Source organism: Panthera pardus, unplaced genomic scaffold (assembly GCF_024362965.1).
Source record: "Panthera pardus isolate Hobbes unplaced genomic scaffold, ASM2436296v1 HiC_scaffold_20, whole genome shotgun sequence".
In the NCBI taxonomy this organism is placed as follows: domain Eukaryota; kingdom Metazoa; phylum Chordata; class Mammalia; order Carnivora; family Felidae; genus Panthera; species Panthera pardus.
In genome coordinates this window covers 85,809,759-85,836,105 of record NW_026526766.1, presented here as the reverse complement: position 1 = coordinate 85,836,105, position 26,347 = coordinate 85,809,759, and the positions used below count along the sequence as shown (strand labels likewise).

Here is a 26,347-nt window from a genome sequence, read left to right as displayed (position 1 = left end):
GAGGGACAGAGGAGGAGAATCCTAAGTAGGGTCCGCACTGTTAGTGAGATCATGACCTGAGCCAAAATCAAGATTCCAACGCTTAACCCACTGAGCCACCCAGGCGCCCCAAAATACACTATTTCTCTTCCTGACAGGCACTGTTATGATCTATAAGGCACCTAACACTAATGGCACGTAGTAGGTGCTCACCAAAAGCTATATTACTGAGCGCTCTTTTATCGTGTAAAAGAAAAAAAGAGCACGGAAAGGGCTCTTTGCAAGTTTTAAGGTGCCGCACAAGTTTTTGCTACAATTGTTACGTCACCCTTTGTGGCATAAACCTTTATTATTCTTTCGGCACGATTATGGTCTCCTAGTTACCGTGGCCGTGGAAACGTGGCCCGCCGTCCTGGATTGGACGGTTCGCGGGCTCCCCCTAGAGGCTACCTTGCGGTTCTGCTGCCGGACGGCGGCGCGGGCCTTTCAGAGGGGAGCCGGGAGTTGTAGTCTACGGACAGTGGCTGCCACGGAATGATGCACGCCGGGAATTGTGGTTCTAGGGAGGGGCGGTTGGCCCAGACCCGGCTCCGGCCTCACCCGTATGGCGGCTGCGACACGCGGCTGCCGGCCCTGGGGCTCGCTCCTCGGGTTGCTGGGGTTGGTCTCGGCCGCGGCCGCCGCCTGGGACCTGACTTCGCTGCATTGCCACTTCGGCACCTTCTGCGAATGTGACTTCCAGCCTGACTTCCAAGGTGAGGAGCCGCAGGAGCGCGGGGGGCCGGCGGACCGGGGAGCCTTTGCACCCAAGGGTTGCGCCAGGGCCAGACCTGGAGGGTAGAACCGAGGGCCGGGACACTCGGACTTCCGGATGGCTGGGGCCGGAAGTGGGCCCGGCGTTGCGGGACTGAGAGCCTGGAGCTCCGGACTTGGGGCGTAGGTTTGAGGAAGCCTTTTTGGGGTCCAGGGAGAGCCCTGCCAGGATGGAGAGAGGCATTTGACAGCAGGGCCTTGGGGGGGAAGATTGGGCTTCCACAGGGGAGAAGCCTGCCTCGGGCGTGGTCAGGAGCCTTGGGCCAACCCTGCTGACAGCTCACACCCACTTGGAGCTGAGCTGAGTCAGCTCTCAGGGTGGCTGCTGTAGCCGGAGACCCCAAGGGCCCCACTTCCTTTCTACAGAAAGGGAACGTAAAAATGTCCCGGAACGCAGGGAACCCTCGACCGGGTTTCCAGATAGGACTCCTCCCCACCCCCTTCCGTGACAAGCTTGTGTGTGTCCTCAGCTCTGATTCTGCCCTTCTTGTGGCCCTAGGTCTGGAGTGTGACCTGGCCCAGCACCTTGCCGGCCAGCACTTGGCCAAGGCGCTGGTGGTGAAGGCACTGAAGGCCTTCGTGCAGGACCCAGCCCCCACCAAGCCACTGGTCCTCTCCCTGCATGGCTGGACAGGCACTGGCAAGTCCTATGTCAGCTCCCTGCTGGCGCGCTACCTTTTCCGGGGTGGTCTCCGCAGCCCTCATGTACACCACTTTTCCCCCGTCATCCACTTCCCCCACCCCGGCCACGTGGAGCGCTACAAGGTAGGCTGGTGGCATCCTGGGCCACCATTCACCTGCATGTTGGGGTGCCAGACCCTAGGGAGTGAATGAATCCTCAGTCCAGAGAGGGAGAGTCACTTGCTCCAAGCCACACAGCCCGTTGGAGCCCCAGCCCTCAGGACCCATCATGACCAGAGCTTCTACCTGGCAGGGAGTTCTTGCTTTAAATCCTGGCGGGGGAGGGGGGTGAGGGGCAGTAATGGTACCTTCCTGCCAAGGTTGTTGCCGGGGACACGGGATCATATAGTTGCAGGTATTATTTATTGAGCACTTACCTTTGCCAGACAGCCTGCGTTATCTTCATTCTGCAAAGCATAGTCCCAATTTGAGGCTCAGAGGAAGCATTCAGTAAATAGTCGCTCTTACTACTATTATTGTTGTTGATTGCAAGGTACTTTGCAGGCTGATCTGTTTCAGCTGTCAATATTACTGGGCAGGTTCAGGGGGCATAAAGGAACCTTCCCCTTTTATGGAAAGTAGGAAGTATCGGAGAATGAGGCCTGATCAGGCTGACGTAAGGCCTGGGTTTGAGTCTCTGTGAGCCTGCTGACTTGCTCTGTGAGCTTGAATAAGTCTCTCGCTTCTCAGGGCCACAGTTTTGCCCGCAGCCCCATGAAAGGATTAGTTTTTTCCGGGAGACCATACCCTCCTGGGAAGGGGATTAGTTTTGGCCTTGGGAAGAAGTCTGGGGTTAGAGGAGCATCTCCCTCAGATTCCTGCCTCTCCCCTGCAGAAGGATCTTAAGAGCTGGGTCCAGGGGAACCTCACTGCCTGCAGCCGCTCCCTCTTCCTCTTTGACGAGATGGACAAGCTGGCCCCAGGCCTGATGGAGGTCCTGCGACCTTTCCTGGGCTCCTCTTGGGTTGTGTTCGGGACCAACTATCGCAAAGCCATCTTCATCTTCATCAGGTGGGTCCAGCTCTGCAGCAGGATGGTACGGGGACACCTGTCCAAGGTCTCAGCTATCCAGTCTTGGCCTGCGGTCCCATAGCAGAATACCTTTCCTCCTCCCACCCCCAGGCCCAGTTGGGCTTTTCCAAAGCCCCTTACACTCTCACTGTGACACTGTTATTCACATTTTGACATTTTCAAAGCCCATTCCAGGCTCAGTCTTTGGGATCTTCACTGTTTGTTTGTGGAAGCCTGCTAGGTTAAGGGGCTTCCCTCTTTTGTGGCCAGGAGGACACAGACCTGGGAAAAACAGGACTGGAATTCTAGTCCCACCTCTAAGAGTCCTAGCTATGTTTCCTTGGGCAAATCACTTCACCTCTCTGAACTCCCATCTCCTTTTCTGCACAGCAGGGCCAATATCAATGCCTCACTGTCCTCCTAGAGGCCGGGGGAGGGAAAGTCAGTTAAGGGACCCAAAAGTGTTTTGTAAACTCTAAAGTGCGTGGCACATATAGGTGAATTTCCAGGGGTCACGGTTGTAGACACAGGCGCCGGAGAGGGGAAGTGGTGCCTGTGCTGTGTTTTCAGTGCGTTTTTTGGCTCCTGCTGGTACTGAGCTGGGTCCCCAGGCTCAGGTTGTGTTAGGTGGTACGTGGGAAGCAGGGGCCATCCTGCCCCTCCTGAGCCGTGGCCTGCGTCCCCCATGGTTTCAGCAACACTGGTGGTGAGCAGATCAACCAGGTGGCACTGGAGGCGTGGCGCGGCCGCCGGGACCGTGAGGAGATCCGCCTACAGGAACTGGAGCTGGTCATCTCCCAGGCTGTGCTGGACAACCCGCACCGTGAGTTCAGCTCAGGAGGCCCCCCCTGGGGTAACTTCAGCAGGTTGGGGCTTCACCCAGGGCTGGGTCTGATGCTTTGCCCACCGACCTGGTACTTCTCAGCCCACACTTTGGCGCTCCGGGGCTGTCCCTGAGCCCAACGTAGACCCTTCCCCCATTGTCCCTTCCTGCAGATGGCTTCTGGCGCTCAGGCATCATGGAAGAGCATCTCCTAGACGTCCTGGTGCCTTTCCTCCCACTGCAGCGGCACCATGTGCGGCACTGCGTGCTCAACGAGCTGGCCCAGCTGGGCCTGGAGCCAAGGGATGAGGTCGTCCAGGCTGTGCTGGACAGCACCACCTTCTTCCCTGAGGACGAGCAGCTCTTTTCCTCCAATGGCTGCAAAACTGTGGCTTCCAGGATTGCCTTCTTCCTCTGACTCTCTAGATGGCACCCTTGCCCTCCTGGCCAGGCTGTGCAGGAGAGCCCTGGGGCCTCTTCAGTAGGGACTCTTTTCCTGAGCCTCCTGGAGAGTGAGACCCAGAGTCCAAAGTGAAGATGAGGAGGCATGTTGGCCAGGCCATGGGCCAGGGGGCCAGGGCAGGCCCTGGCCTCTTAACTGCTCTCAGGGCATCTTGGCCTTTGCTTCCTTCCCTAGGGAAACCACTGGTGACCCCAGAACTTCAGTGAGCCTTGACCTTGCCCTCCAGCTTGAGCCTTCTTAAAATGTGAATTGTAACTCAGGGACTGTGGCTCATGGCTGCTCCCTCCCTCTTCAGTTTTACTCTTGGCCCCTTGGTCTGGCACCATATTCTCAATCCTCCATTCCATACCCTATGTCCCAGTATCGTAAAGCCAAGCTGAGACTTCTCAGTCTCCATGAACAGATGGACACAAGCTGCCACTTGGGCCTAGTTTTTAAAGTTTTTAATTTTATAAGAGAACAAATACAATAAACTTAGCCATGGGACCAGAGGAATGTTGGCTGAGGTATCTAATTGCTCTGGAAGGAGGCTATTTTGCTGAGTGCCGGTGAGCGTGTGTGTATGGGGGGAGGGGGTTAGAATCTCTTCCATACCCAGCAAGAAGTGAGGTGCTGAATGGTCCCTTCAGAGAACAATGTAACTGCTAGGGCTGGAGTCCTGGCCAGCCTTGATTTTTCTGGCTGGGGTTTTCTGAGACTTAGGCTCAGGCCCTGGTTACTTCAGTCTTGCTGGAACCTGGGCTCGTGCTCTGGCTCAAACTCTGGGCAGCATCAGTCTTGCTGGGCTTCTGGCATTGGCCCTGAGTGGCCTCGGTGCTGCTGGGGCTCCAACTTGGATCATAGAAATCCTTGGTCTTGCTGGGACTTCGGATCAGTCCCCAGCACTGCCCCTGGGTGGCAGCCTTACCGGGTCCCCAGCTATGGCCATGGGCAGACTTGGTCTTTCTGAACCTCTGCCTCGGGCCCCTAGCGGCCTTGGTTTTGTTAGGCTTTCGTCGTGCGCATCGGGTGGCCTCTGTCTCGCTGGAACTACAGCTCTGGCCCTGGGCAGCCTCTGTCTTGCTGGGCCTCTGGCCCTGGCCCTGGGCGGCCTTCATCTTGCTGGGCCTCCGGCTCTGGCCTTGGGCGGCCGCGGTCTGGCTGGGCCTCCAGCTCTGGCCCCGGGCGGCCTCGTTTTCTCTGGGGCTGTGGCTCAATTTTAGGTCTTCCCCATTCTCCAACAGGTCTGAGGATTGAGTCTTCAGCAGTGAGGAGATTGAGGATGTCACAGCAGTGCCCGAGGTGCTCTTGTATTCCTGGCAGGTAGTGGACATCTCTGTCTCTGAGGTGGACAGGGTCCTGACTGGGAAGGATGTGCCAAGGGTACCTGTCAGGCTGCCCTTTGCAGACAGCTCCAGGAAAAGGAGGTGTCCGTCTCACCCTTGCCTATGCCCCACAGGCCTTGCGTGGCCAAGGGGAAGGTCTGCCAGATGACACCAGCCCAGCCCTCCTCGGCAACCCAAGCCCTGCAGGCGGGCCAGGGCTGTAGGATAAGCGGAGACGGTGAGGACCCCCCTCATGCAGCCCTCACTGAGGGTTCATCACACCCCTTGCAAAGCGAGGATCCTTACTCCTGCTTTAGAGTCACACAGCTGTAAGAAGCAGAGCCCAGAAGCATCTACGGGCCAGAGAGTCTCTGACCCCTGACCTTGGCCCACTCTGCCGCTTTGGTATATTCAGGGTTGGCAGGAGCGCTGGGGACTTACAGCCGAAGATGCAGCCTGAAGAGGTCTGGCTGAGGTAGCTGTTGGACAGGGACCTCACCTTGCTGGCTGCGGCCTTCGGCTTCTCCTCCTAGGGCAGAGACAGGCAAGGCAGTCACCGGCTGTGGGAGGCCGTGGGCCAGTGGCACAGCTCTGGAAGGAAGACCAGCAGCTTAGAGCTCCTCAAGGGTCCCCAGCTGGGGCTGGGTGGGGGACACGGACAGGCTAAGACTGGCCAGGAAGGGGAGTGGGCAGACCAGACCGGCATGGCACTCTGAGAAAGGGAGTGTTTGGGCAGCTGCTTGGGCCTCAGTTTCAAAAGGCAAATGAGTTCAAGTGTGGGACAGGCTTCTGTAAACGGTGAAGTGCTGTGCCCTGGGGAACAGCTAGTGAAGAATGGAGGAATGTTTTTACACTTTACATGCTTCTCCCATTTCATCCTCCCACATATCTGGGAGGGAACTACCCTCTCATGGTCCAGAAACCCAGGCTACGGGTGCCGCAGCAGCCTGCCCGGGACACGCAGCTAAGAAAGCAGAGAGGCGGGGCTTGAATCCGGGCCTGCAGGACGCCACAGCCAGGCGTGTGGCTGCTGGACCCCTCCGACCCACTCACGCCTGCAGGCTGAGGGGAATGGAAGTGAGGACGGGCAGGCGCTAGCTCTACCTCGCCCCGAGGGAGGGAGCTCACGATGACTTCGGAGGGCACACAAATCAAAGTTCTGCATTTGTGTGTTGCAGCGTGAGCTAAAAAACTAGCGCTGGCTGTTGCCATTTATGGCAAAGGGATGCTCGTGGTCCGTTTACTCATTCGTAACGTTTCCTCTGAACACAAGTGTACTCGCATCAGCAGTGGAGCGGACAAATCGTGGGGCTTCCACAGGATGGAATTCTCTACAGCGATGAGAATGAGCGGTCAGCTTAGGTGCATCTCACCAACAAGCTTAGTGAAAGGAGTCAGACAAGCGGGCACACTGTATCTGTCCACGGGCGTGAACAGACACGTTCATTTGTGATGTCAGCAGTCAGGACAGCCTTGGGGGTACGCTGGGCTAGGGGAGGGACCTGGCAGGGGGCCTGGGAATGTGGTCTTTCAAAAGATAATGGTGTCGTGGGTGTATTCAGTTTGTGAAAATTCATCAGCTCGCTCCCTTAGGATTTGTGTACTTTTCTATATTTACATTACATTCAATAAAAAAGTTTTTTGAACTGGATTGCAGAATTAAGAAAATCCTGGCACAGCCAGCACACACAAAAGTTATGAAGGTGAGTGTGGCCAAGTGTGGCAAGGCCTCCTTGTGAGGGGCCCACATCCTCGTGTGCCCTTCCTCAGGGGTGTACCCCTTACTGGTACCATCCCCGTCTCAGAGCAGAATGTCCCCAGCCCGAGTCACACAGCTGAGTGGCGGCAGAGCCAGACCCGGATGCCAGCCTCCAGCCAATCTGCATCCCTCAGCCCTGGCTTGGGGTACGCTCCCCCAGACCTCCAGGGCCCTAGGCCCCAGCATGTGGCACACTCACCTGTTTTTCCTCCTTCTTGGGGGCCTCAGCTTCTTCCTTTGGACCTTCTGGCTTTCCCTCCAGGGTCTGGGGGGTGGTGGCCTTGAGCTCTTCAGAGGTCTCGGCCGAAGGCTGTTCCTGCTTCCACCTGAGCTGCAGGGCCCGTGCCTTGTGGCGCTCTCGCTCCCGCTCCCTGAGCTGCCTGCCAAGCCATGGCCCCAGAGCCCTGGGTAAGCCCCCCGCCAGACTCAGCCCACCAGCCCCGGGGGCTGGAGAATGGCCTGAGGAGGCAGTGGGGTAGGAGGAGTCTTGACCCCCGGCCATTTCCCGCTCCTGGCCCTAGGTCCCCACTTGAGGAACTCGCCCCACGATGCCTTGAGGGATGCCAGCCTGCGGGCTGCTCTCCGACACCCGATCCAGCTGCAACCTGGCCAGGTGGGCCGCCTGGCTGCCGAGCACCTCCTCCACCGACATGCCCGGGAAGAGGTTGGTCATCAGGGGGAGCAGCTGCCAGGAAAGAGCCGGGTGTGGGCCAGGGCAGGGGGCGAAGGGTGTGGCGCTGCCCTGCCCTTGCAGAGCCCTTCTCAGAGCTGACGTGGGAAGCGTTTACAAATTGCGGTTTTTAGAGGGCCAGACCTCCTTGCTCCAGAACTGGGAGGAGCCTGTGAGGAGGCCTACCGGAAGACAGCACACTGACCCCGACCTGGCCAGCCAACTGCAGGTGCTGGAGCCAGCCTGTGGGGGGTTGGCCTCTAAGTGTGTGCCCTGGGGCAAGGGAACTGACCTCTCTGAACCAACCCTACCCTCTTCACCTGCAAATTGGGGGTGATAATAATGTTACCTGTCTCATGGGGTGCTGAAGAGGGGAAACGGCAATGCGAGTTGAAGTGGCTAGAACAGGACCTGGCACACTGTAAGTGCTTGGCATTGGCCGCTGTTAGATTTTCTAGGAAACCAGACTGCTGGGAACAGGGGGTCTCTTTAAGCAACAGTGGGTATTGATTCTGGAGCCCGCCCTCCTGGCCCAGCAGGAACCCACCTTAGGTTGTTTGGGGTTGAGGAGCAGGACGGTGGCAACATCCAGGCGGGCCCCCAGAATATTCTGCAGGAGCTGCCGGCTCCTGGCACGGTGCAGGTAGTACTGGGCCTTCCGGGGGTTGTGCTGGATGGCCACTGAGAAGTGGCTCTCTGCCTTATGGAACTGCCTGCAGGACACAGTGGGTCACAGGCTGCTGTGAGCTGGGCCGTCTGGAGGGAAATAGCAACTGCTGGGCCCCATTGGGGAGTCTGGGGAAAATGAGGTTGGTCTCTGCTCCCCCAACTCCACCGTGCCCCTCTGCTCTTCTAACACTAACACTCTTAATGGCCCCAACACTTAAATGCTAGTATAAGACCCCAATGTAAGTGAATGTTTTTTTTAAAATAAAGCTTATTTATTTTGAGAGAGAGGGAGGGGGAGAAAGTGGGGGGAGGGGAGGGGCAGAGAGAGAGAGAGAGAGAGAGAGAGAGAGAGAGAGAATCCCAAGCAGACTCCTTGCTATCAGCCTGTCAGCACAGATCCCAACGTGGGGCTCCATCTCGAGAACCGTAAGATCAAGATCTGAGGCCAGGGGTGCCTGGGTGGCTCAGCTGGTTGGGCATCCGACTTCAGCTCAGGTCATGATCTCGCGGGTCACGAGTTCAAGCCCCACGTTGGGTTCTGTGCTGACAGCTCAGAGCCTGGAGCCTGCTTCAGATTCTGTGTCTCCCTCTCTCTTTGCCCCTCCCCTGCTCATGCTCCGTCTCTGTCTCTCTCTGTCTCTCTCTCTCTCTCTCACTCAAAGATAAATAACATTAAAAAAAAAAAAAAAAAAGACCTGAGCCAAAATCAAATCAGACACTTAACTGACTGAGCCACCCTGGCACCCCTCTAAGTGAATGTTTTTAATATCTATGAGTAAGGAAGACCTTTCTGAGAATGTCACAAACCCAAGAGCTAAAAAGGAGAAAATTAATTTGACTACGATTTAATCCCAAGTTACCGAGTAGCAAAACCACCACAAAGGAACGCTAATAAATAGGAGAAATATATTTTCCCACAGAGGCAGACGATAATTTTCCCAGCCTACAAAGAACTCTGTAACAACAACAAAAAGTTTTAAAGAGCAATTTATCATTAAAAAAAAAAAAATCTGGTTGGGACCAGCCATAATGATGAACACGCACAAAAGGTGGAGCAGTGCACTAGCCATTTAAACTTGCAACATAAACGAACTCGAGAGTGTTTCTTTGCCTACTGCATTAGCAGAGTTGAAAATAGTCTTAAAAAAGAAAAGAAGAAAAGAAAACAGTCTTAACACCTGGCACTAAGGAGATTTGGGAAAACGAAGACTCCTTTCCTGGGGGAAGTTTACAGCGGCTTACTATTTGTGGAGAACAACTGGATATTATGGTTTTCTTTGTTTTTTTTTTTTAAGTTTATTTCTTTTGAAAGGGAGAGGCAGCGCTAGTGGGGAGGGGCACAGAGAGGGAGAGAGAGAGAATCCCTAGTAGCCTCTGCACTATCAGCATGAAGCCAAGGAGGTGGGGCTCAATCTCACAAACCGTTGAGATCAAGACCTGAGCTGAAATCAAGAGTTGGACACTCAACTGACTTGACCCACCCAGGTGTCCCAAGATACTGTTTTAAAATGTTAAATGTTCACACCCTTTAACACAACAATTTGGCTTCCAGCAATCTAACTAACTGTGCCATTCCTAGTATAATGCATGAAAATGTATATCTTGGGTGCTCATTACGTTATGTATAAAAAAAAAACAAAAACAAACAAACAAAAAAATCCCAGAAAACAGCCCAAATATTCATCATAGAAAGGTGTCTAAAGAAATGAATTGTGGTACTTCCATAGAATGGAATACCATGCAAATAATAAAGAAGAATGATATAGTCGCATATATAATAAGATCGGAAGTCAAAACACAGTTTAACGTTATTTCATTTTGTAAAATGGTACTAATTGTTAATATATACATAGGAGGGGCGCCTGGGTGGCTCAGTCCGTTAGGGCTCTGATGGTGATCAGATGGTGATCTCACAGTTCCTGAGTTTAAGCCCCACACGGAACACTGGAGATATTTTATAAAAAGTGCAATTACCATAACAATATTCTGAAAAAAGTGACTAATTTTTCACAAAAACTTGCCTGGGAGAGCAGAGGATCTCGACCCAGGGTCCCAGCAGGCGGCCTCGAGCCATGCCCCGCCCCCCAGCGCCACGGGGTCCCGCCCACAAGTCACGCACCTGCTCCTATGCTCGCAGAAGCCCATCTTCTCCTGCAGCAGGCCCATGCGGATGTTGGCACCCTCGTCCTGTGGGCTCAGTGCCAGCGCCTGCTGGTAGTCCGCCTCCGCAAAGGTCAGGTTGCCCAGCTGAAAGAAACAATCTGGGGCCCAGGGACCCGGGGACAGGGGGCTGAGTGGGTCCTCAAGCCCAGTGCCCAGGAGCCCCAGCCCCGCTTCCCCACCCCCAGGGGATCCTGAGACTGGTGGCTCCGAACTCCCGTGGGCGGCGGAGGGCACCTGCCGGTGGTGGAGGGTGCCTGCCGTGGTTTGCCTTGCCTCGGGGCACCTTTTACCAGTAGCCTGATTCTCAGCAGTATGAATAGACTGTAGCCCTTGTCTAAGGCAGCACTTCCCAAAGTGTGTCCCCAGGGCACTGAGGCTCTCTCCCTCCTCCCGTCCTCCCTCCTTCGGGGGCCTCAAGTGCCCAGCCCGGACTGGACTTCGAGGGGCAGGGGCAGCCCGCGCTCACCCCCGCGGTTGATGTACAGGCCTTTCTCCTGCTGCTCGTCCCTGAGGGCTTTGTTGAGCAGCAGCACCCCCTCCTGGTAGGCACCCTGCATGTAGCAGTGCACCGCGAAGTCGTTGTAGGCCAGCAGCAGCTGCCGCTGCGCCTGCTGCGCGATGTCCTCCTGGCGCTCGCTCATCATGTCCAGCGCCTTCAGGATGTCCTCCACAGCCGCGTCAAACTCCCAGAGGCGGCGGTACATGATGCCCCTGCGGGGGAGGGGCATGAGGGCCAAGGCACCCCCACCAACCGGGGTGGCCAGCCAGACTGTTGGCCACCCTGGACCATCTTGACCGGGGGAGGTGGCGTGAGGGCCCCCCTCCTCGGCCACTAGCTTAGATGTGGGGCGGGCTCTGGGTTACCACTTGGATAACCTGCTGGTCACTGGTAGTTTCGTTTTACTCAAAAATAGCTTCCACCTTTATTTTTGGGAAGCAGGTGCACGCCAACCTCTATGCAAAAGGCCTTTTTGTACGTGGGGTGGATGTTTTACCCCACTGTTTATATGCACAAACCTAGGTTCAAGGAACTTAAACGGCCCCAAATCGTGTACTGAGTCCTGGGCGGGGGGAAGATTCAAACCCAAGCCTGTCCACTGAGCTGGGCTGAGCCTGCCAGCATGGATGCTCAGCAGGCCTGGGGGGCCAGAATTCCCAGGTTAACTGAGGCGGCTGCCTGCCCCTCCTCTAAGGGCGAGAGCAGCTACAACCTTCTCCCCAGCTTTGACCCTAATGGGTTGTAGGGAAAGATTATTAGAGGCTACATGGGGAAACTGAGGCCTGGGGAGGATCAAGGCCTCTCCTGAGTCCACACAGCACGATCCAAGATGGGCACCTCCCCACACAGTACCGGAAAAGAAAGAGGCCTGGATCCAGAGGGTTGTTCTCGATGGCACAGTTGATGCGCTGCAGAGCGTAATGAAGCTTGCCCTGCACGGCTAGGATCCCGGCATCTTGGCGAGCCTGCTGGGCTTGGTCCACCATCATCTTGAGCAGCACCTTGGCCTGTGGGTGCTTGGGGTCCAACAGCAAGGCTCTGTGCAGGTCTCGATAGCAGAGGCTGGGCTGCAGGGGGCCAACGATGGCATCAGGGCCGCAGGCTCAGCCGAGCTCTGACCCGTCCCGTGGTGAAAGCACACCTCCAGGCCTATAGGGGCCTTTCTCTGGGCAGGCAGGCACCGTGTCCCCCATCCTCAGTGCCCCCGCATTGCTATTCCGCCTTTTGTTTTTGGCCTCATGACGGAAGCAGGGAGCATTATGGGAAAATCCCATCCCAGGCCCCATCCCTGCTGGTCCCTCTCCAGATGTGACCTCAGGTGAGCCAGGTCAGCCTGAGTGGTTTCTGCTGTAGAATGGGGCTGCAGATGCCTCCTCCTTGGAGAACTTCTTCAAAGCTCACTCGAGGTGGGTGGAGGGTGTGTCCTCCTGACCGTGACTGTCATTTCCTCCCTATCCTCCCACGCACATGCCTTCCCCAACTCCCCTGACCTTTAAGCCCAAGACCGCTCTGGCAAGGAACAGATACAGACCTGGGCACAAACAGAAAACATCCCCAGGCAAATACCTTCCACTGGGTAAGCAAATCTGTCAGTGAGTCAACAAACAGTTTTAGCAAGCATTATGTGGCCTGTAGGGTAATTGGTTGGAGGGTGAGCACAGCAAACAGTGTGGACACCAGGTGCGAGTGGAAGTCAGGAGGAGGAAGATGGCAGAGGCAAGGGACAGGGCTTTGGAGCAGGTGGGCTTGGGTTCAAAGGCAGCACCAATGAGAGCTGGCTGTGTGACCTTGGACAGGCCCTCTGGACCCAGCTCCTCATCTGTGAAAAGAGGACAATGGGTTGTATCTAAAGGGGGTTACCTCGAGTCTTAAAGACAAGTATGGGTCAAGTGCTTTGAAGGTGTGTACATATGACAGAGGTGGAGGTGGCAGGAGGGGCTGAACTCCCACAGTCGGCAATTACTGATAATTACAATAATTATGAGTCTCCTGCCTCGGGAGGAGACTCTCTCACTGAGTCACTGTGGGGCCCAGAAGCCCAGACCCCAGCATGGAGAGTCTCAGGTTTCTGGCTACCCCCAGGATGCACCACCTGGTGACTGAGGTGAACCCACCCAGCCCTTCCTTCGTCCCCCCGAGTTCTCTCACTCCCACGCACCAGGCCAAGCAGGAACACCAGGCATTGTTCTGGATCCTTCCCTTTCCCTCAAGCCCTCTCACGTCCGTCTCTGTTCCTGACTTCCAAAGGACTGTGGGACTTGCCCCTTTCCTGCCACCCCCATGGCCACCCTCCCTTCTACCTTCCTCTCCAGCTGGACGGCACCCAGGCTCCCGGCCTCCCGACCTGCCCCTCCAGCCCAAACTCCACCTGGCAGCCAAAAGGATCTTTTGAAAGCCCACTGCCCCAGGGAGCTCCCCTTTGAGGCTCCTGCTTCCCCAGGAAAAAGTCAGGGTCCTCTTCAGTTCACAAGACCCTGCCTGATGCCCTCTCATACCTGCAGTCCCCTCCTCTCTTGTGACCCCAAGTCTCCCTTGCCCCCAAGCTGTTCCCTATACTGTCTGGCCCCATGCCCAGTGCAGGGCTCCTAAAATGTTCACTGAGGCAAATAAGGAGAGAAAGGGGGTGCCTGGGTGGCTCAGTTGGTTAAGCATCCGACTCTTGGTTTTAGCTCAGGTCACGATCTCACATTATGTGAGTTCAAGCCCTACGTCAGGCTCTGCACCTATGCGGAGCCTGCTTGGGATTCTGCCCTTCCCCTGCTCATGCTCTCTCTCCCTCTCAAAATAAATAAATAAGCATTTAAAAAAAAAATAAGGAGACAAAGGAAGGGAGGAGGAAGGGCTGCCTTATCTAATGGATCCTTGAGTGCCCCCACACTCATGAAATCATTCTTTGTGTAATTATCTGCTTAAGGACGTCTCCCCTGGGCTGTGAGTTCCATAAGGGCAGGGATGGCATAGGTTTCTCACCCTGGGGTTTCTGAGGGCCGACACAGGCCTGGCACAGAGCCAGAGCTGAGTGACAACAGGACAACTATGCTGAGTGGTCAGTGACGGCTGGGGACTCTGCCTGGAGAGGACAGTGTCGCCACCACATGGACAGCTTAGCGGCCTCCTGTAATCGCAGGGTATGCTGGGGGCACCCAGGCAGGGGGAGGGCCACCCTCGCCCTGCCCTCCCTGCTCTACCTTCTGGAAGAAGTTGTAGAGCCTGGCCCGGAGGATGTAGATGTCGGCATTGGTCGTGCCAAGCTGCACCTCCTTGGTGACGAGCGAGAGGCAGTCCTGGTGCCGTTTGAGGGCCAGGAGACAGGCCATGCTGAGGGTAGGGGGCAGAGGCACTCTGTCTGCCGGGCGAGAGGGGCAGGAAGGGGCTGCCAGGGGAACAAGGACACATGCCGGGCACTCACCATCGGTAACGGAAGCTGGCTTTCTCGGGCTGGAGTGCAGAGGCTTGCGAGAAGATTTTCAGGGCATCCAGGAAGGCATGCTGTTCGAGCAGGCACTGGCCCTGGGGACACAGAGGGGAGTCACTCCTGCTTGAAACCCAGCAGCACCTATCAGTTGCAGGGGGCACCACTGGGGCAGGAGGGAAGAGAGACAAGAGACAGGGACACGGCCCTTCAGATCTAGGAGAAAATTCAGGGGACAGAGACACAGAGATGGAGAGACAGTGACAGAGATGGAAAGAGATACAGAGCTAGGGAGACACAGCAAGAGAATTATACAGTTGACAAAAACACAACACAGGGGCACCTGGGTGGCTCAGCGTCAGTTGGTTAAGGGTCCGACTTTGGCTCTGGTCATGATCTCATGGTTTGTGAGTTCAAGGCCTGCATCAGGCTCTGCCCTGACCATGCAGAGCCTGCTTGGGATTCTCTGTCTCCCCCCCTCTCTCTGCCCCTTCCTTGTTCATGCTCTCTCTCTCTCTCTCAAAAATAAATAAACATTACAAAAGAGAGGGACAGCAATACAGAAACAGGAACAGAGAGAAACAGCAAGTCTTGGACTTTGTTGGTATTTTGTGACTTAATACTTTTGTCTTGGACTGTGAATGGGGAATGCTCTTACCTTTTTAGTGCCTGAGCCTCTCTAGACGCTAGGTTTGTGTGGCCCAGTACAGTAGCCACCAGCTCGTGTGGCTGTACAAATTTAAATTAATGAATTAAGTAAAACCAAAAAATTAGTTCCCCGGTCACACTGTATCTCAAAGGCTCATCAGTCCCACGTCATCATCGTAATCAGACCACTGTAATCGTCGCAGAAAGCTCTCATTGGGCGATGTTGCGAAACACTTTACCCAGCTCTGGAGGTGGGAGAGGCCATGAGAGGGGCAGCAGGTACGGATGGGACAAGAAGGTCCCTAGAGAGGCGGAGCTGGTCCCTGGAGCAACGAAAACCCCCACAGCCGAAGGGAGAGCCAACAGGCTTGGGTGTGAGGCGGGCGCCCTGGGTGGGCCTGCGGCAGCCCCAGGCACCTGCAGGTAAAGGACGAAGGTAAGCCGCTCCAGGTATTTGGCGTTTTCTGGCTGGAAGGAGTAGGCCCTTCGCAGGTTCAGGGCGGCCGAGGAGAAGTCACAGAGCTGGATGTAGGCCTCGGCGCGTAAAGCGTAGAAGTCTACCTGAGGGAGAGAGGACCCAGGCTGTGTCCGCTCCCCACCGGCCGCTGAGGCCTGATGCTCAGTTACCAGAAGGGACCGAGAGAAGGGGCCTGGCAGGTTCAACGGTGAGGGCAAAGTGCGTGTCAGCAACTGCCCGTGCCCACCGCTCACCAGCTGGGAGTTCAGGTGGAGGGCGCGGGAAAAGTACAGCACGGCCATCTCCCAGTCCTCTCTCTCCAAGCACTGCTGGCCTTGGTGATAGCTGGGGGGGGGGGGGGGGCAGGAAGCAGAGGGGGGCTGGCCCTGACTTTGGCCAGCCCAGGGCATACAGCTGCAGCTGCAGGTGGGTTGGGAGGAGGGAGGCTTGGGTGGAGAGACAGGGTTGGGCAGGTAGACAGACACCCAGGGAGAGGAGGCTGGCATTCCTGGAGCTCATCCAGGCCACCATCTTCATCTGCTGGTGTGGGAGAGCCCTGTTACACAGCTGAGTTCATTGAAGCCCAGAGAGGGAGAGTAACCAACCCAAAGCTGTAGGGCATGTCACTGGCTGTGCAGAGTAGGAACCTGGGACCCTGGGACAAGGTAGTCACTCACTACTCCCTGACTTTGAGGGGCACTGTTAATCCCGTGGCCTTTGGCTTTACATCATCGATGTTCTGGAACACCTGGCTGGTCCCAAAGATGCGCTGTAGGGTCCCTTTGGGACTGGATTCACCCATGGCTTTGAGATGTGCTGTGAGGGAGCCGGGTCAAGTTTCAGAGCATCCTAGAACCAAGGGACAGCAAGTTGCGGGGAGGCCTCAGAGATGACCTCTGCTCCACTGACACACTCTCCTCAGGTGTTTTACAGGATGGACGAGGGCTGGAAATGAGGCTGGTAGGAGGCCTCCAGAACAATTTGGGTCCTGGTGGTGCTCCTAGCCCCCTTCCCCTTAGGGATGTTCCAATTTCTCTCCAGTCCTGCTTCTCTCCCTCTCCTATGGTCAAAGTCAAGGGCCAGCGTTCTCGTGCACACACTGCCCTCTGCTCTCCTCCTGGTTCCCCTCAGTTCCAGATCCATCTCCTGACACCCAACACCCTAATGTGTCCAGCAGAGGCCCCGCCCCAAGCTGCAGGCCCAGGAGGTCCTGCAGCCCCTCTGGTTATCCTGTGGGACGCTCATGCCCAGCAGGCCAAATTGAGCACTTCCTGCCCCAGGCTTTCCCACCTCGGGGAGTCCACCTCCGGTCCTGTCTGCCTCACTTCCTTAAGATCTCTTAGATCCCTTCTCTTCTCTCATCCTCTCGTCTGGGTCGATGCCATCTCTGTCCAGTCACCAGCTCCGACCGCCTCTCCGAACTCCCCACCGGACACAGGTCCCAAGCCCTCAGTTCTCTATGCAGCGGCTTGCACAACTGATCCTGCCTCTCCTCTCCTGTGCTTAAAACCCTTCCTGAGAACTCAGCCTTGGTCTCTTCCCTCCCGACCCTCTCACGCACCTCTCTGGAGTTTGTTTTGAATTCCCTTCCGGGAGGACCTCCCGAGGCCCACCCCTGACGTTGCTAGGCACCATCTCCAGGACGCCCACAGGCTCCGCCCCTCTGGCCACGCCTCCGGGGTCCCTGGGTTGTTAGAGTCCGGAAGAGGTTAGCAAACTTATGGGCGGGGGAGGCCGAGGTACGTCAGGGAGAGGACTTGTCAGGTTTCCGCAGCCAGGCAGGGCCACAGCAGGGGCCAGAGCAAGCCTCCCTCCTCCCAATCCGGAGGTCATGCAAGGGTTCCGCAAGTCCACAAGACACCCCACAGGAACACTGTGACGCGGCGCCGCGGAATGAGTGGAGGTTCGGGCTCAGCCGCCGCCCCGCTACTTCCGCTCCCTAGGAGCAAGGCGGCCCGTGGCCCGCCCGGGGATTGGACGCTGGGGACGGATGGCCACTGCGATTGGTCGAGGCCTGACTGACGTCAGGGCGCGGGGCCTATACCGGGAAAGGGGGCGACATGCGGCCAGACGGCTGCCGGCGAGCCACGCTGTGGTTGAGTCGCGCCATGAGCGTGCTCACTTTGGAACCCCGGCCCGCGGGGAAGCGGTGGCTGGTGAGTGGCGTCGGGGGCGGGGGCGCGGCGGCGTAGGGGCTCCTGGGCCCTAGCTAGCTCCTGTTCTGCCATTGTCTCCAGACACCATCCCCCAAATTCCTTGTCTCGGTTATCTAATCTAGAAAATGGGGCCAGTATTCTGACGGGCTGTAAGCTTCCAGGAACTCTGCTCCTGCTCCAGGTGCTCTGCCCACTCAGCTCCCGGGGCACTCAGCCTTCTGGCGTCTCCGGGGTTTCTGGCCCCCCTTCCTCACTCTACCCTGCCTTCCGTTTCCCTTTCTCCGGTTTGGGTCCCAGGGGGCGCTGTAAGCCAGAGGGCGGCGACAGATGTCGCACCTCAGTTTCCCCGGTGCCGCCCGCAGGTGGCCGGTCTCGGGAACCCTGGACTGCCCGGCACGCGGCACAGCGTGGGCTTGGCGGTGCTGGGGCACCTGGCGCGGCGTCTGGGTGTGGCGGACACCTGGGCGCGCGACCGGCGCTGCGCGGCCGACCTCGCCGTGGCCTCGCTCGAGGATGCCCAGCTGGTCCTGCTTCGGCCCCGGCGGCTCATGAACGCCAGCGGGCGCAGCGTGGCCCGGGCCGGTGAGTCAAGGGCACCAGAGATGGGCCGGCCGGGAGGGCGTAGGGGCCAGAGAAGGGGTTCTGGGGCGGCGGTAGATCTCTTCACCTCCAGGTGCCTGTTGAGCTGCAATTGCTGCCTCTGGCCTCAGGTACTTAAGGGAATCTCAGTTTCTTTATATGTGAAATGGGGTCAATTGCGGCCCCTCCTCACGAGAGCCGTGAGTCGGGACAACGCCCTCTGGGCAGATGGGCAGTAACCAGGGCCACCATTTCCCTGTGCCAAGCGGAGCTGTTTGGGCTGACTGCTGAGGAGGTCTACCTGGTGCATGATGAGCTGGACAAGCCCCTGGGGAAAGTGGCTCTGAAGCTGGGGGGAAGCGCCAGGTGAGGCCCTGAGCAGGTCAAGGTGGGCTAGGGAGGACAGCCTCCCAGTTGGAGTGGGGGTAGGAGTGCCGATCCCAGTCTCGGCAGGGAAGAGGGGTGCTCTGACCCCAGCCTGGGCTGGGAGGGGTGAAGGGTGCTGACCCAGGGAAGCACTAATTGTCCCTCCCGTATCCCTTGAAGGGGCCACAACGGAGTCCGTTCCTGCATTAGCTGTCTCAACTCCCATGTGAGTCTGCCCCTTTGCCCTGCCCTGGGTCTGGTGGGCCAACATGGGGGCCTCCCGCACCGGGCATCAAAACTCCCTGGGTCCCCCTCTGGCTCCCCCACAGGCAATGCCGAGGCTGCGGATAGGCATCGGGCGCCCCGCCCACCCTGATACAGTGCAGGCCCATGTGCTGGGCTCTTTCTCCGCCGCTGAGCAGGAACTGCTGCCTCTGTTGCTGGAGCGAGCCACCGACATGCTCCTGGACCACATCCGGGAACGAAGCCAGCGGCCCTCGTTAGGCCCTGACCTCAGTGAATTCCTGCCTCCCTAACCACCACGCCCACACATCAGCCAGGTTCACAGAGGTGCCGTGCCAACCTGTGGTATCCACTTTTTATAGACCTCTTATCTGGGCTGCCCCAGGCCACCTATAGATTAAAGAGAGGGGACTATGGCCACAATGGTCCACTTCTGGGATGGGGACTGGTCTTCTCTCTGTGTTTTACTTGGAAAGTAGAGAAACTTCAGGAAGACTAAACTTTTTGAACCTTTTCGGAGAACCAGAGGTGTGAATCTGTAAAATTAAAGATGCGGCGTGGAAGCCGAGGCCTCCTCAGGGGATTCCCATGCTTCCCCTGCCAGCGGAGGAGGGGCCGACAGGGTCTAGCAAGCCCCCTTCCCAGGTGATGCGTGGGCGTGCCTTAGCCCACGGTGAGGCCTTGCCACCCTTTTCTTTGGCCCATTTTACAGATGGGGAGATGGAGGCTTAGAGGGCTGCATGCGGCTGCAGTGTGGCAGAGCTGTATGATCTGTACCCAGGGCTGGCTGCCATCTTGCCGTGCCTGGGGCCCTGGCACGCTTACCTCAGGGCTGCTGTGCACCCGGAAGGTTCCCACACGGGTGGTGTGCGAGAGCAGCCTGAGGTCCTCGGGGTTAGGTGGGATGTGGGCCCGTCGAGGCACCAGGCCCAGGTCCCCTGGCTGGTAGGGTGGGATGCTGGATGGCGGCTGACGCAGAGACCCCATCTTGGGTGGCTGGGTGCCAGGCTGGCTGTGGAGAGAGGACTGGCATCACCACCTGCGTTTCCTAGTTGAGGACGCTGAGGTTCAGAGAGGCTTTGGGAAGCCAGGGTTCTGGCCCAGGGTCAGCTGAGAACAGCCCTTGGACAAACAAATGCCACAGCTGCTTCTGAGGGCATACAGGGTCGCTCACTCACCTGCCCTTGGGTGGGCTGTGGGCCTGGCTCTCCTGATTGAGATGCACAGCCAGCCGGGGGCTGAGGACCACGGCTGAGCTGAGCACGGCCAGCACTTGGTGCAGCATCTCCTTGAGCTGCAGCTGGAACACGACATCAGAGTCTCTGTCCTCCTCATCAGGTTGCATCTGCCGGTCGAGGGTGGGGATGGGCCCGCGGAGATCAGGCTCATGGTGACCCCGACACCCACCTCTGGGAAACACCCCAGAGCCCCTTTTCTCCAAGTTTACCCTGGCTGTGGTGGGATACCCATTCTCCAAATGAGAAGCCTGAGGCACAAGGCCTTCCAGGGCCTCAGAGAGGGACTCCAGCAACTTGGAGACCTTCAAGGGATCTCTGAAGTACAGAAATCAGGAAAGGACTTGCCAGGAGTCTCTCGGGGGGAAAGGCAGCAGGGTGGGTGTTGGGGGGGCTCTGGCCCTGGCCCAGCCTTCTCCGGGTGTCCTGGTTATCGCCAGTGTCTGACGTTGGCTCACTCCCCCCGCCCCTTTCACCCACTTTCTGTCACCTGTAGAACGTCCTGTAGGATGAAGGTGGCCTGGGCCAGGGCTGTCTCCAGATTTGCCCGAACCTTCTGCTCTTCAGTCAGCTCCCGCTGTAGCTGTTGTGCCTCAGCCTGCTGCCTCTCCAGCTGCAGGTTCAGCTGGTCTCTCTGACTCCTGGGCCCAGGACCAGGACGAGTCAGCCCCCTCCCTGCACTCCCTGCACTCGGCGGTTTCTCTCCAGCCCCCAGGAACCCTCATCCAGCCCCAGGCCTCCATGCCCCTTGGGAAAGGGGAAGTCACCGGCCGGCCCGGTCAGGTGGCCCAAAGGGGATGGCCTCAAGCTCCGCCCCCCTCGCTCCGCAGCGCACCTCAGCGTCTGTGTGTCCTGCTGCAGCTGCCCGAGGCCCTGCTCCAGTTGGCTCAGCTGGAGGCGCAGCTGCTCGGCCTCCACTGTGCCCCGCTGCTGCTCGCGGCACTTCTCCGTCAGCATGAGGATGATCTGCGGGTGCGGGGGCAGGTGGCCATACCCTGGCCCCTCTGTGGGCCCTCAGCCTGCCCCCCTCCCCCAGCTCCAGACTCCCCCAGAGCTCACCCCCTTGTACAGAGAGGCCAGCCAAGGCACTGGGGGCCCAGCACCATCTCTGGGCAGAGCCCCCAGTGGCCCGGGGCAGGTCCCGCTTCAACAAGTTATGGGGGCTTTCGACCAAATAAATAAAAACCAGAGGTGCGCCCAGCACCCAGGACCCCCCACAAAGGACCCTGTCCCGTTGCTGCTGCCTCCCTCATGAGTTGGCTCCAGCCCGGGACCCAACCCTGCCAGGCTGTGTTTGCCCTGAAGCAGCACCCCTAGGGTTCCCGCCTGCTTTGTGCACCAAATGCCCTGTGACAAGGTCCTGGCAGGCACACCTTACGGTGGCCTCTGCTATGCCTGGCCATGACCTTCTGGGCGTTCTCCAATAGATCCAGCTGTTTGCACAGCTCTTCTTGGGTGCCCTTTAGCTGTTCGTTCTCCTGTAGCAGCTGTGCGCCTTGCCGGGATATCTTGGACAGCTGCAGGGTGACCGTGTTGTTCTCCACGATGGCCCGCTTTGTTGTGTCCCACATCTGGTTAGTGGCCACCTTTCGGTACTCAGTGGCCACCAGGTTCACGCGCTGGATGATCTCCTTCCTCAGTCTAGTCATGGGTGAGAACGAGGGGGTATCAGGCGGAGTGGGCACAGGCATTGCCCTCCCGTGTGGGGTTCCCCAGAGCGCTTAGGGCCGCCTCTATGCTCTATCTCCCAAAAGGGGCAGGGCTCCAGGTAGAGCCCCTGTAGACCCTTTGGCATTTTGATCCATATCAATGTATTATTACCTATTAAACAAATGTAACTTAAGTCATGAAAAGTGGCAAGAGGAAGTCCAAGGATTCTCCAGTCCCATGTGAGGGCTAGAGCTGGGAGCTTATCTATTTTTTCCACCCCTCCTAACATCACCAGCCAGGATTCTGAGGAGCAGTAGGATGGGGAGTCCCTGAGCTAGTGCAGTCCCCCCAGTTCGAAGCTGAGGCTCAGAGGCCTGAGCTTGGCGTGGCCTCAGCACCCAACCTGCCCACCTGTCCTTGTCCAGCACAGACTTCTTCTCGAGGTTGTACACGTAGTCCTTGTAGTCACTCTCCTGCTTCCGTAGCTGGTCTTCCAGTGTCGTGAACTTCTCTGTGAGCTCCTCTTTCTGCAGCCGGAACTCTTCCAAAGCCGCCAGCTTCCCCCCTGCCCCACCGCAGGGCACGGCCCGGTGAGGGGCCGCCTTGGGAGGGCAGCGATGGCCTTGCGCGATGCCCCTCCCTCCCCACTTCCTCCAAGTCCTCCTGCCCTCCCTGTGCTTCTCAATCCAGTAAGGCCAGACCCCTGTCCCTACGAGATGCTATGCTCCGTCCTGCCCTTATTCATTGTCTTCATCTGAAACGCCGTCTCTTCCCCACCACTAATCTTATGAAGCCTCATTCACGTTTCGCCTCTTTGGAAACGCCTCCCTTGACCTCTATTTTCTGGAAAGTGACAGTGACAACAGCCATTGAACTTGAACAACTTCTCTGGGCCAGGCACTACTGCTGTCCTTAAGTCTCAAAAAAACCCAAAAGCCAAAAACCAAAAAAAAACACGCCAGCTGGGTGACCTTGGGCAAGACACTTCAACTCCTTGAAGTGCTTCCTCACCTACAGACGGGGGGGGGGGGGGGGGGGGGGGTAGGGGGTTGATAGTATTTCCTGCCTCGGACGATGGCTGGGACAATTACGGAAGGTAATGTGTGGGAAGCAGCACATAGCTGCTGTTACTCAAGGTAGACGTATTATCCCCATTTCCCAGCTGAGAAACCTGAAGGTCTAGGAGAAGTGCTTGCCTAAGGCCACAGAGTTAATGGTAGAGCTGGGATTAGAGCCCGAAGAGCAAGAGCGTTGGGTTCCCTGCCCCCGTGGTGTGTGCCCCAGACTCGCCTGCCAGTCCCCTCCTCACCAAGGATGATGTTCTCCGTGGTGAGCTGGTCCTTGGTCTCCTGGAACTCATGGCGCACCTGGGCTAGCTGTGCCTCAAAGGCGTCCTTTTCTACCTCCTTGGCCAGCTGCAGGCTTTGCAGCTGCTCGTTGAGTTCAGTGATCTCATCTACCTTCTGGTTGAGTGTGCGCTTGAGGAAGGCCACGATCTCCTTCTTGTTGTTGGCCAGCTGCTCAAACTCCTGGCGGAACAGCTTCTCCTGCACGGCTTGTTCATCCCACTTCCGCTGGTACCTGAGGGGGGTGCAGGGCAGAGGTCTAGAGAGTGAGCAAGCCAGGCCTCCGCGCAGCTGGGCCTGCTCCCCTGGGTCTTCCCATCAGGGGGCATTCGAGGTTCCTCACGTGGGAATCCAGCCTCATCTCCCACTGTGCCCCCTGATCTGCACTTGCGACCGTAGCCAATGCCTGTGCTCAATGCTCTACATCCATTACATCACCAGAATGGAAGCTCCACCAGGCCAGAGCCTTTGTTACACTCACAGCTGTGTCCCCAACACCTAGGACAGTGCATGCTACATAGTAGGTACCTGGTGTGTATTCATTGAATCTGTGAGGAAGTGGGTACTATGATAATTATGCCCGTTTTGCAGATGAGGAAATGTAGGCTCAGAGGGTTGAAGAAACTCCTAGTCAGTAAGTGGTGAAATCGGAATTTGAACCCAAATCAGTCTGATCCCAAAGTCAGGGTTCTTAACCACAATGTTTACTGTTGCAGTCTGCCAGCTCTGCACCCTCCCTAACGCGTCCATGCTTTGCGACCCGAAACCTTTGCACCTGCTGTCTTCCTTACCCTCGTCTGCCCGGTGAACCCTGGTGGGCCTCCTCAGTGGAGCCTTCTTGAACCTAAGCCCCATTTGTGACCCTCTTTTTGGTGCCCTCCTGTTAAGTGGGCCTTTGTTTAGTCAAGACCTGAGGTCATAGGTGTCTTATCCACTTGGCAGACCTCGGACTTCTGTATTCTTGGGGTCTGACAAAGGGGCTCGGCAAACAGTAAGCACTTGACAACTGTCTTCCAAATGCATTTTTCCCAAATACATTCCATCTGGTTTCTCAGCTTGAGGGGAACGTGAATTTTTAGAGAGTATTATATAAATGATTTACTGGTTTCCAGTGGAATAATTTGTAGAAGTTGTTTGGAAAGCTGCTTTACTTCATTATTTATTCAACATCTTTGTTTTAATATTTATTTTTGGGAGAGCACAAGTGGGGGAGGGGCAGAGAGAGGGGGACAGAGGATCTGAAGTGGGCTCTGCACTGACGGGCTGCCAGCAGCAAGCCGGATTGGGGTTCAAAGTCACGAACTGTGGGATCGTGACCTGAGCTGAAGTCGGACGCTCAACTGATAGCCACCCAGGTGCCCCTGTTCAACCAACATCTTCTGAAGGGCTGCTGCTTACAGGGCCTTGGGGGGTGCAGAGCCGAATGACTTGCTTTGTGGAGGAGGGAGCAGTTTGGCACAGGGAGGTCAGGAGGGCCAGGGCTCCCATCCTGGCACCTCCTCTTCCTGGGAGTGACTTCCCTCTCTGAGCCTCAGTCCCTCCGCCTGTACAATGGGGATGGTCAGGACCTCTCTCCTGGGACTGTTTCAAGGACACAGTGAAGCGCCAGCACAGGACCCACCTGTGGGACTCAACGTTGAAGGACACATGAAGGACTCAACGTTGGCCGTGAGTATCTGCAACGTCATCTGGGGAAGAACTGCCTGACGGTCACGAAAGGGGTTATTTATTTATTTATTTATTAGAAAGGGGTTTGTCTTTTAAGGGTCACCCTGAGACTGGGCTAGCGCATCGTAACTAGGAAGAAAGTAGTTTCAAAATAAGAAAAATAAGCAAGTGAGCATGTCTCAGAAGAGGTACAGACCCTTCCCACACACAGTTCCATCTATGTCATGCAGCCCTGGGGAGACAACCCTCCTTTACATTTGGGGAAACTGAGGCCCAGCGTGAAAAAACACCTGGGCTCAGCAGGTGGGTATGTCAGTGGTGTACACAGTGCAGGGAATGGTAGCGCAGGCCTCATGGGAGTGGGAGAGGTGGCGGGAGGAAGGACGTGTATTCTGCCCACCTGCCAGGGGGCTGCCATTTTCAATTCATCCCACCGATTGAAGTCTGTCCTCTTATAAAGCACGTGATCCCATGGTGCAGGAGTGAGGCAGGCACGAGCGGTGCTTGCCTGGGGCAGGGTTGCCAGTTTAGCATTAGGACCCCAGGACTCTGGGAGCTGAGATGGGTGAGGTCAAATTGTGAAGCCTCTCAGTGTTACTTAGGAGGAAAGTGAGGCTGGAGTCTAGAGGCCAGAACACAGGCCTCGGACCCCCGGAGCGAGCCTGCACAGCGGTCAGCTCTGAGCAGGGCTTCTGACCCAACAGGACCACCCTGACTGCCTACCCACCGGGCCAGCCTGTCCTCCAGGTCTCGGATCTGGATGTGGTAGAATTCTCGCATCTCCTCGCCTAAAGGCGTTTCCGCAGGCTTGCTGGCCATGCTGGCATCCTTCTTGCCACCTTTCTTCTTCTTGACCTCGGGCTCCTTGGTCCCCTTAGTTGCCTTCTTTTTGGAAGCCATGGCTGGTGGCAACCACTGCCCCAGGGCCCCTTTAAGAAGCCAGGTGGTTGCTAAGGAAGTTGGTCCCATACATAGCAACAAACTCAGGGAGTGAGGCAGATCTTAAAGGGACCCTGTCCTCTTCCTGGCAAGGTTGGGCACTAGCAACCAGCCTCCCCCTCCGAGGCCAAGCACCGACAGAGGCTGTAGGCTGGGTTGTCCCAGATCATGGCATCTCAAAAATCAGGATGCCAGGCTCTTGGGGCACTTTTTTGGACTCTGGGGAGACCTCTCCTTCCCCCGGGTGGAAATGTTACAGTGGGTGAGCCCTAGAAACCACTGCCTTGCCTCACTGTGCCAATCAGAGAGGGGGACTTCCCCAGAGTCCCGCCAGAACGAGAAGAAGACAGTCACCCGGCTCCCAGGCCAAGGAACCTCTCTCCTGAGGCCTCTAAGACCATGCTGGGATCTCAGGATGACCCTGTTCAGAGACTGGCTCCGTGTTCCACAGGGCTCAGTGGAAATGCTCCATCTGCCCCAAAGTGTCTGTTAATTGTTCCAAAGGCATACAGTGAATAGAGAAACATTCAGGAAAATCTACTAAATCCCTGCAAGAATGAGGGTGGTATTTGAGCAGTGACCCACCCCCTTATCTGCTGGAGTTGTGTTACTTTGAGACAGAGAGAGAGACAGAGCATGTGGGTGGGGGAGGGGCAGAGAGTGGGAGAGAGAATCCCAAGCAGGCTCCGCACAGTGCAGAGTCCGACGTGGGGCTTGAATCCCACTGTGAAATCACCACCTGAGCCGAAATCAAGAGTTGATGCTCAACCAACAGTCACCCTGACGCCCCACTGCTGAGGTTTAGGAAAAAATA

General features: G+C 57.0%; 4 protein-coding genes across 10 annotated transcripts; 2 read left to right on the top strand and 2 right to left on the bottom strand.

The window, feature by feature from the left end:
• The first annotated feature begins 404 nt into the window (after positions 1 to 404).
• TOR2A (torsin family 2 member A) lies at positions 405 to 4,261 on the top strand. Of its 2 annotated transcripts, XM_019421068.2 has the most exons (5): positions 411 to 734; positions 1,292 to 1,557; positions 2,309 to 2,484; positions 3,180 to 3,307; positions 3,481 to 4,261. In XM_019421068.2, exons 1-5 carry the CDS (start codon positions 584 to 586, stop codon positions 3,723 to 3,725), a joined length of 966 nt encoding a protein of 321 aa, XP_019276613.2. In that variant the 5' UTR covers positions 411 to 583; the 3' UTR covers positions 3,726 to 4,261. The 2 variants fall into 2 exon arrangements, with proteins under 2 accessions (XP_019276614.1, XP_019276613.2); XM_019421069.2 differs by lacking the exon at positions 3,180 to 3,307 and having other exon boundaries at positions 405 to 734; positions 3,481 to 3,616.
• On the bottom strand, positions 4,197 to 17,057 carry TTC16 (tetratricopeptide repeat domain 16). 5 transcript variants are annotated; one of them, XM_053908308.1, is made up of 14 exons: positions 16,913 to 17,057; positions 16,029 to 16,200; positions 15,606 to 15,696; positions 15,312 to 15,455; positions 14,244 to 14,344; positions 14,023 to 14,152; positions 11,687 to 11,901; positions 10,802 to 11,046; positions 10,292 to 10,433; positions 8,051 to 8,216; positions 7,372 to 7,518; positions 7,033 to 7,209; positions 5,516 to 5,603; positions 4,197 to 5,112 (listed from the first exon to the last, which is right to left on the bottom strand). In XM_053908308.1, the coding sequence occupies exons 2-14, from the start codon at positions 16,151 to 16,153 to the stop codon at positions 4,475 to 4,477; spliced, it is 2,409 nt and encodes an 802-aa protein (XP_053764283.1). In that variant the 5' UTR covers positions 16,154 to 16,200; positions 16,913 to 17,057; the 3' UTR covers positions 4,197 to 4,474. The 5 variants fall into 5 exon arrangements, with proteins under 5 accessions (XP_053764283.1, XP_053764284.1, XP_053764282.1 ...); XM_053908309.1 differs by lacking the exon at positions 15,312 to 15,455; XM_053908307.1 differs by lacking the exon at positions 16,913 to 17,057 and having other exon boundaries at positions 15,312 to 15,451; positions 15,606 to 16,144.
• A 197-nt stretch (positions 17,058 to 17,254) lies between these two features.
• On the top strand, positions 17,255 to 19,209 carry PTRH1 (peptidyl-tRNA hydrolase 1 homolog). Of its 2 annotated transcripts, none has more exons than XM_019421071.2 (5): positions 17,255 to 17,507; positions 17,870 to 18,089; positions 18,353 to 18,452; positions 18,633 to 18,678; positions 18,782 to 19,209. In XM_019421071.2, the coding sequence occupies exons 1-5, from the start codon at positions 17,412 to 17,414 to the stop codon at positions 18,986 to 18,988; spliced, it is 669 nt and encodes a 222-aa protein (XP_019276616.1). In that variant the 5' UTR covers positions 17,255 to 17,411; the 3' UTR covers positions 18,989 to 19,209. The 2 variants fall into 2 exon arrangements, with proteins under 2 accessions (XP_019276616.1, XP_019276615.1); XM_019421070.2 differs by having other exon boundaries at positions 17,849 to 18,089.
• On the bottom strand, positions 19,024 to 25,676 carry CFAP157 (cilia and flagella associated protein 157). Its single transcript, XM_019421072.2, has 9 exons — positions 25,322 to 25,676; positions 22,890 to 23,161; positions 21,992 to 22,145; positions 21,304 to 21,571; positions 20,766 to 20,896; positions 20,421 to 20,571; positions 19,874 to 20,040; positions 19,521 to 19,707; positions 19,024 to 19,231 (listed from the first exon to the last, which is right to left on the bottom strand). The coding sequence occupies exons 1-9, from the start codon at positions 25,561 to 25,563 to the stop codon at positions 19,160 to 19,162; spliced, it is 1,644 nt and encodes a 547-aa protein (XP_019276617.2). The 5' UTR covers positions 25,564 to 25,676; the 3' UTR covers positions 19,024 to 19,159.
• Positions 25,677 to 26,347: the final 671 nt, after the last annotated feature.

Bases quoted from the DNA above. Each gene is read 5' to 3' on its own strand.
- CFAP157 (XM_019421072.2), bottom strand. From the start codon at position 25,563: ATGGGACCAACTTCCTTAGCAACCACCTGGCTTCTTAAAGGGGCCCTG. The intron at 20,897-21,303 runs GTGTGCCTGCCA...CCGCACCCGCAG, and splicing joins ATAGCAGAGGCCACCGTAAG to ATCATCCTCATGCTGACGGA. The intron at 20,572-20,765 runs GTGCGCTGCGGA...TCCTGGGCCCAG, and splicing joins CAGGACACACAGACGCTGAG to GAGTCAGAGAGACCAGCTGA.
- TOR2A (XM_019421068.2), top strand. From the start codon at position 584: ATGGCGGCTGCGACACGCGGCTGCCGGCCCTGGGGCTCGCTCCTCGGG. The intron at 735-1,291 runs GTGAGGAGCCGC...TTGTGGCCCTAG, and splicing joins CTTCCAGCCTGACTTCCAAG to GTCTGGAGTGTGACCTGGCC. The intron at 1,558-2,308 runs GTAGGCTGGTGG...TCTCCCCTGCAG, and splicing joins GCCACGTGGAGCGCTACAAG to AAGGATCTTAAGAGCTGGGT.
- TTC16 (XM_053908307.1), bottom strand. From the start codon at position 15,888: ATGAAGATGGTGGCCTGGATGAGCTCCAGGAATGCCAGCCTCCTCTCC. The intron at 8,217-10,291 runs GTGCGTGACTTG...TGTGTCCTGCAG, and splicing joins TTCTGCGAGCATAGGAGCAG to GCAGTTCCATAAGGCAGAGA. The intron at 7,519-8,050 runs GTGGGTTCCTGC...CTTTCCTGGCAG, and splicing joins TCAACCCCAAACAACCTAAG to CTGCTCCCCCTGATGACCAA.
- PTRH1 (XM_019421070.2), top strand. From the start codon at position 17,412: ATGCGGCCAGACGGCTGCCGGCGAGCCACGCTGTGGTTGAGTCGCGCC. The intron at 18,453-18,632 runs GTGAGGCCCTGA...TATCCCTTGAAG, and splicing joins AAGCTGGGGGGAAGCGCCAG to GGGCCACAACGGAGTCCGTT. The intron at 18,679-18,781 runs GTGAGTCTGCCC...GCTCCCCCACAG, and splicing joins TTAGCTGTCTCAACTCCCAT to GCAATGCCGAGGCTGCGGAT.